The 7,019-nt window shown below is 41.4% G+C and overlaps 1 protein-coding gene across 1 annotated transcript; it reads right to left on the bottom strand.

Annotated features, from left to right (window-relative positions):
- Positions 1 to 447: 447 nt before the first annotated feature.
- Gm9376 (predicted gene 9376) lies at positions 448 to 1,069 on the bottom strand. Its single transcript, NM_001101609.1, has one exon. The coding sequence runs from the start codon at positions 1,067 to 1,069 to the stop codon at positions 539 to 541; it is 531 nt and encodes a 176-aa protein (NP_001095079.1). The 3' UTR covers positions 448 to 538.
- Positions 1,070 to 7,019: the final 5,950 nt, after the last annotated feature.

Raw genomic sequence — 7,019 nt, 5'->3', positions numbered from 1 at the left:
GGTAACTGAGCAATATGTATACATATCCCTAAGATAAAGGTTGTCTTGGCTTACCAGTTCTCTTAGCTGTGTCTTCCAGTAATTTGTGTCTACGTGCTTTCAAAATATCATCTAACAGCTTATATGATGTATTTTTGAAATGACATAAATTTAAATAGAGAAAAACAAGAAACAGAAACAAGTCACAATTCACATACAAGTGTTCTTTACCTTTTTCACTTTGATGAGCATTTGGGCGTGGGGGTGAGGGGCGTTCAAGACAGGGTTTCTCTGTGTAGCCCTGGCTGTCCTGGAACTCACTCTGTAGACCAGGCTGGCCCTGAACTCAGAAATCCACCTGCCTCTGCCTCCCGAGTGCTGGGATTAAAGGCAAGTTCCACCACTGCCCGGCTGATGAGCATGTTTTAATTGTACAAACTGACAGGCTTCGTTGTCAGATCTTCTTTTTTTTTTTTTTTCAACTCTATGAATGCAAGATTTATTATTAATGTACCTTCTCCCATAGACAGACGCCTGCCCCCACAAAGAAGTTGAAAAGTCAGAAATCTTGTGACATGCCATCTCTGCTTTGGTACCCAGAAGAGAGCTTGAGCCTCTTCAAGGCTTCCAACTCTTCGGGGAGTCCAGGGTCATTCTGGGAGCACTCCTTGGAGTTCTTCTGCCTGTCGAATCTTCTTGTTGTAGAGTACTCACAGGACGTTTTCCAATCCCTGTAGTAGCTCGTGAAAAACCATCTGTACCTCATCATTCTTCGACGCTGAGTGATGAACCAGGATCTGATGACATCTTTCTGTAGTTTGAGTTCCTCAGCGAAGGCCTGCAGAGTTTCCTCATTAGGGTAACAGTCTGTCTCGAAGTGCTTTCTTAGCTTCTGGAACTGCACATCGGTCAACTCCGTCTTTGAAATTAATACAGTTTTGCTATCCTTTAAGCGCATTTGAACTATCATCCTGTCAATTTCTTCCATCATGAGGCTGCTGCTCACTTGAGTTCCCTCCTTCAGTTTTCCGTTGTCAGATCTTCTATGTGTACATAATTTACCTGGGTCCTCTCCAGTCTCAGGCTTCATCGTGACATTTTATATACGTATGTAAGTTACTCGGATCCTCTCCAGTCTCCTTCCACCACACTCAGCATCTTCCTCCCGCTTCCTCTTCCTCTACTCCCAAGCCTTCTTCCTACTTTCATTATTATCTCTATAGTTTGCTTTAATTATAATTATCACATGTGTGCATACATTTAATATAGACATGTAACCTGCTGTTGTATAATGTTGATCATATACATATGTATGTTTTTAGAGCTGATGAGCAGGTTATTGGATAATCACTTAGGGGTCTCATTCTTAGGGAAGGCTGGCTCCCCCACTCTTAGCAATCATTAGTTTCCTATAGTTCTTCATCCAGTTGTATGGCCTTCTGAGAAATTCCCATGCACGAAGGCATGTTAACTGGTTTGTCACTGTTAAGGTTTTGTTTACGATATCAAATTGCTGAGAATTTCTGGAAGCAGCTTCCTTATCCTAAGTAGAAATCTGAATTTCCCAGCAGATGTCTTGACCTTCTTAACTCTTTCTACACCCTCTTCCATGTTTCCTGAGCCTTTGATGCAGCAGTTGTGTTGTGGATGTAGCAACAGGGACTGGGCATTCCATGATCAATTATTCTCTGCAGGTAGACCAGTTGTAGCTTCTTGTAATGGTGTCCATTTGCTAGAAAAATAAGCTTTGTTGAGAAATAAGAATGAAATCAACCCATGGGCATAATGATAAGTATTTGGAATAGAGTTAGAAATGTTATTGGTTTAGGGGAGTGGCAGTAGTAGGTAGTAGCAGCAGAAGTAGTAGTAATTAATAGTGAAAGCAAACCAGAAAACAACAGAAATGAGCCACAGTTCACACACAGAATTTCTTTTGAGACAAGGTCTCACAGTATAGATTCGACTGGACTGGGACTTGCTATATAAACCAGGCTGGCCTCAAACTCCCAGAGATCTGCCAACTCCTGCTTCTGGAGTACTTGGATGAAAGGTGTGACCACCATGCCAGGCCTCTATGCTGATATTAAAAATCATGTCTTAACGAAATTACTTCAAAATGTGGGGAAATATACTTGCTCTGATGTTAACTGGAAAGATTGATACAAATGCTTGAAACAGTGTCATCTTAATTTAATTTTTATAAATTTGTCTGACACCAGACATGTCTACAGATGTTCATATCTACCACCAGTTCCTCCCTTGGATATTAAAAGAGAGAAAAAAGAGTGCAAAAATCATGAACATAAAGATGGAAGCATGTGAGATATGAACTGAGGCCCCAGCTCTGGTTTGTTCGAGTAGAGTATCCTGACAGTGACAAGAGGGGTCCCTTTTTCCTGTCCATAAACAGTACATTAGGAAAACTGGAGACAGACTCAGGAGGACACAGAGGTGTGGCTCATATGTGCACATTGTGCCCTTATCCAGGAAGGTGGCTCTACCATGACAGTCTCCTGAGAGTGAGCTCTGCCCTCCTTCCCGCCTTCATCCAGGCTGCACACACAAACAACAGTGCCCAGTTGGAGAAGCCACATATAGAAACTGCACCCAGTGATTCCATTTCCATGAAATGTCCAGTGTAGTAAATCTATAGGGGCAGCTCAGCAATTTTGATATTTTCCCCCAGTTTCTCTTCACTTAAATGTTGGTGGAGTTACATTTCATTGTTATTACATTTTTGTGTGTGTGTGTGTGTGTGTGTGTGTGTACTCTTTCCCTCAGAGCACAGCTTATGGGAGTTGGTTCTTTCCTTCCAGTATGTTGGTTCCAGAAAGTTAAACTTGAGTGGTCAAATAGCAAGTGTTCTTACCTGCGAGCCATCTCAAGGAGTGGGTTCCATTCTGGGACAAATGCTCTTATGTCTAAGTTGATTACCCACCACGTGACAAACTGTCAACATCTTCATGATGTTGGCTTCAGAATGGTTAGGTCTATGTATTAAGTGTATTAATAAATTTTCACATTTAATAAAAATGTCTTTACACAAACATGTTTGCATCAATACTGATTGCCAATCTTTGATAGTACCAATTTACATCTTCCTAGGGAACAAAGCATCCAAACAAAATCATAATTAATATCCTCAGGGTAGCAAACAATGAAACATTGTGTGTCACTGTGAAAGGGTTTAGACACAATGGCACAGTGGCAAAAGGAAACAATGTTTACCTGAGTGTTCTTCATTCAAGCAACATGGAGGATGGCATAATCCAGACTTCACGAAAGACTTGTGAATAATAATAAGTTCACTACTGTATGATGCAGTTATTGAACCACGTCCAAAGATACCATTTTTCTTCTTTCTTGATTTTTATTTCTCCTGTGTGCAGAGTATGCAAGGTGGGGGCAGGAATGAATTGTGTTAAAGCAATGAAAGTTCTATGCAGTTTTGTCACCGCCAGTGCTTGGTAAAGCTTTTAACCGGTCCTGTTCTACACCTGGAGCACGCAAGCCAAGTGTTCCTGTTAACTGTGAGTGAAGTTTCTACTCAAAACCTACAGCCATGAAAGGCAAAATGAGGCTGCACAGATGTGACTTTTTTTAAGATGAAATACATTAAGAATATCTTTATGCAAAAAGTTAAATATTTAAAACTTGTGAGGCCACAGCATTTGGCAGTCAGTCCTAAAACTCAGGTGTTCCCACAGTGTGTGTGAGCATGCATGTGCTATCTTCATCAAGAGTGACATAGTTACTAAAAACAAAGAGAGAGAAATCTTTCATGAGGCTGAAGAATGTGCTGAGAATCCACAGTAAGAATGCTTCTGTTAGGCTTTGGTGGAGAGAATGGAGGAGCCTGAAGCAGCACTTGGTGATCTGCAGAGCCAGCATCCATGGGGCTTTCTTCTGGGCATCTCGCTGCTTTGTCATCTCTGTACCCTGGAGACAGTGCTCTTGGCCTTCATCCCTCCACTGCTACCGCTGACAAGTGGACTCATCATCAGGACTTCTTCTCGAGCTGGTCAACATAGGCTTGCCTGTCACTCTTCACTATGCTCCTACCTCATTTGGGAGCAACTCTCTTTAGTAGAGCTCTCTGCATAAAGGAGTCTGTCTCCTCCAAGGCCACTATTTCCTTAGCACAGGAAGAGACATTTATCTTGCAGCTAATGGATAATTAATTTTAAAAATGTATATTATGACACATTTTTTAAAAGAAAATTGAAATGGACAATGGTACTAAGTGCCAGTTCTTCCCATTGACTCCTATTTGGCTCTTCCAATGTCATTCCTAACACAGATAACTTTTCTTCCATGAATTGTTCTCTTGAATAATCTGTGTGTGTCATGTTATCTGAAGCTCTTTGGTCCCCTGGTGGATTTAGCCAGCCGTCGTCTGCATAATTGTTAATTTTAACACTATAAAAGGTTCTGATGCAGAAGAGATAGGGCATTGGTGGAAGAATTAATTGAAATGTATCTCTCAATCACACGACTCTCCCATTGCTGGCTTCCCACACACAAGAATCAGACTTGAGGCTTAAGGTTAAAATGAATGTACATCTTTGCTACTCATAAAGCTCTGGGTCTAATGATAAATGGTAATACTGACAGTCCCTAGTACCCATGTAGGTTTTTCACACTGAGAACAATACTATGGACTCTGCCGGTCATGGTTGGATGCACATTCTCGTAAGTGAGAAACTCTGCCACAGAGCTGTTAGAGAGACAGGGTGGGAAAGGGCTGATGGGAAAGGGGCTGCTGGGAAAAGGATTGATGGGGAAGGGGTTGATGGGAAAGGGGCTGGTGGGAAAGGGGTTGATGAGAAAGGAAAGAAATGGGAAAAGACATACCAGAAAAACTGAACAGGCATAAAATAAATGGATAGTTGAATACTAAACTTTTTTCTTGCCAGCCCTAACTGGGATTCTCCAGATTTTGCAGCTAGAAAAAGCAAAGTGAGACACTGCAGGCCATATTCCAAGAATGTGAGCCCTCCTGAAGTGGGACTCAAAGCCCCTGGGACGCCTGAATCTTGCTACTGGAAAGTGAAAGTCTGTTAGTTCTACATTTTAGGTCACTTCCAGTCTTCAAACCGAATTTGTTTTTGGTGACATCTGAGGTCCTCCAGGTTCTCGTCTTGGTCTTAGGCAATAATTCATCCGCCGAGTATTTATGATGAGTGAGGACCAGGGAAAGCTTGGCTCAGCAAGTCCATAGACAGAACTAAATGGGTACTTTTAACAGGGCCGGATACACAAGTCTTGAAAATCAGTTTCCTAGGAGGCACAAGAATGTCACGTCCAAGGCCAGCCTGGCCTACAGAGTAAGTTCAAGGCCAGCCTGACTAATCTCAGTGACACTCCGCTTCAAAGTAAACAATGTTTTTAAACCTGTAGCTATAGCCCGCTGGTACAGCTCTTACCTACCATGCAGGAGACCTTGGGTTTGACTCGCAGCGCTTCTAATAAATAAAAAATGTTTTAAGCCACGCCCATCAGCCCGTTTGTTCAATGCTCTAGATGGCCAGCCACGCCCATCACGCCTGCTTGTCCAATGCTCTAAGCTGGCCTGGTACGGGCTGTGAGATCCTTGCCCCTGACAAAACCGGGAAGGGAAATAATCACAGGAGTAAAAATCCCTGAAGAAGAGCGGAAGCCACCTTTTGTGATTGTATTTACCACTTTCAAATGAGGAATGGTGAGACTTTCAAACAGAACCAACTTCCGGGAGTCTTCCTTGTAGCTAAATGTTTACTGCTGCCTACATTCTCCCAGCTTAGGTTCTCAGTTGGCATCCGAACTATTTCCACAGCCAGGGCTATAAAACTGCCTGGAAAAGATTCCCTGGAACCCTCACTTCTATACAAATTTACCCTAAACTTAAACTTAAGTCCTTAACTCAAAAGACAGAAGCTGGGAACTGGGAAAGGCTATTATCCACCGAATAACATCTTATTGCTTAGTGCTAAGACTAAATATTACACTTTAATATTGCAGAGTCCTCAACAAACAAAAAGAGCATACTCAACTTCTATTTATTTTTATTTTTATTTTTTGCCAAACAGCACATTCAAGGATTTTGTGCCCATAATTTCAGAACACAAAAGAATTGGCTTGTGAAGCCAAAAGGAGGAATCTATGAATGTCCTGCTGTGTCACACATTGTACTAACATTTGGGAGGGTTGTCCACGTTGTCCTAGAGAAAAGCTGGAAGACGGTCTACCTCGGGTCATGAGTGGGCGAAGTTTACTTATTGCTGTTGGTAGAATACAGTTCTTTGTTCATGGCAATCTGCCTTTAATTGCACTTTCTTTTAAAAGCTCACTGTACGTAGATAGCTCCATAGTCAGAATTACAATGCAACAATTGGGTTTAGGTATTCAATTTTTCTTTTAAAATCCATACTGCAATGGGCTCTTATAAGTACAATGGAGAAGGAGTTATGTCCTAATCATGTTATAAGATGGGATGGAGAAAACGCATAAAGGACCAACCAGATGTGTAAATACAATAACACAAAGAAACCTAATCTACTGGAAAGCTATAATTTAATCCTTCCGTAACACAGGGGCATTGAAAACTGGCTCACGCATAGCTCAAGCATATACAAATGCTCTTTAGAAAAACCAGGGCTCCATTCAAACTGTGTGATTGCTATTTATAGTTTACACAAATTATTTAATTTCATATAAAGAAGAAAGTGTGGATTATAACTAAAAAAGGAATAGTTCATGTTTAAAACAGTGGGAGATCAAGGTCTTTATGTACATAAAAGTGAAAATGGCTTGCATTTGGCTTGCAAGTCTGTGGGTCTGCATGCATGTATGTGTGTCTGTCTGTGTGTCTCACACAGGGTAAAAGCACTTGAATACAATGTAGAACATCAAAAGGTCGCTGTTCAGCATTTGCCTATTATGTGCTGTGAACAGCACTAATAAAATACAGTCAAGGTCACGTTTTTAACATGACCTAAGAAATGAAAGGGCCCTGTCACTAATGGAGACACTGAATTTTTTTTATTTGGTTAATGAAAAGC

The sequence above is a fragment of the Mus musculus genome, chromosome 14 (genome assembly GCF_000001635.26).
Source record: "Mus musculus strain C57BL/6J chromosome 14, GRCm38.p6 C57BL/6J".
Classification (NCBI taxonomy): Eukaryota; Metazoa; Chordata; class Mammalia; order Rodentia; family Muridae; genus Mus; species Mus musculus.
The sequence above is the reverse complement of the archived record's forward strand: the minus strand, read 5'-3'. Positions and strand labels throughout refer to the sequence as shown.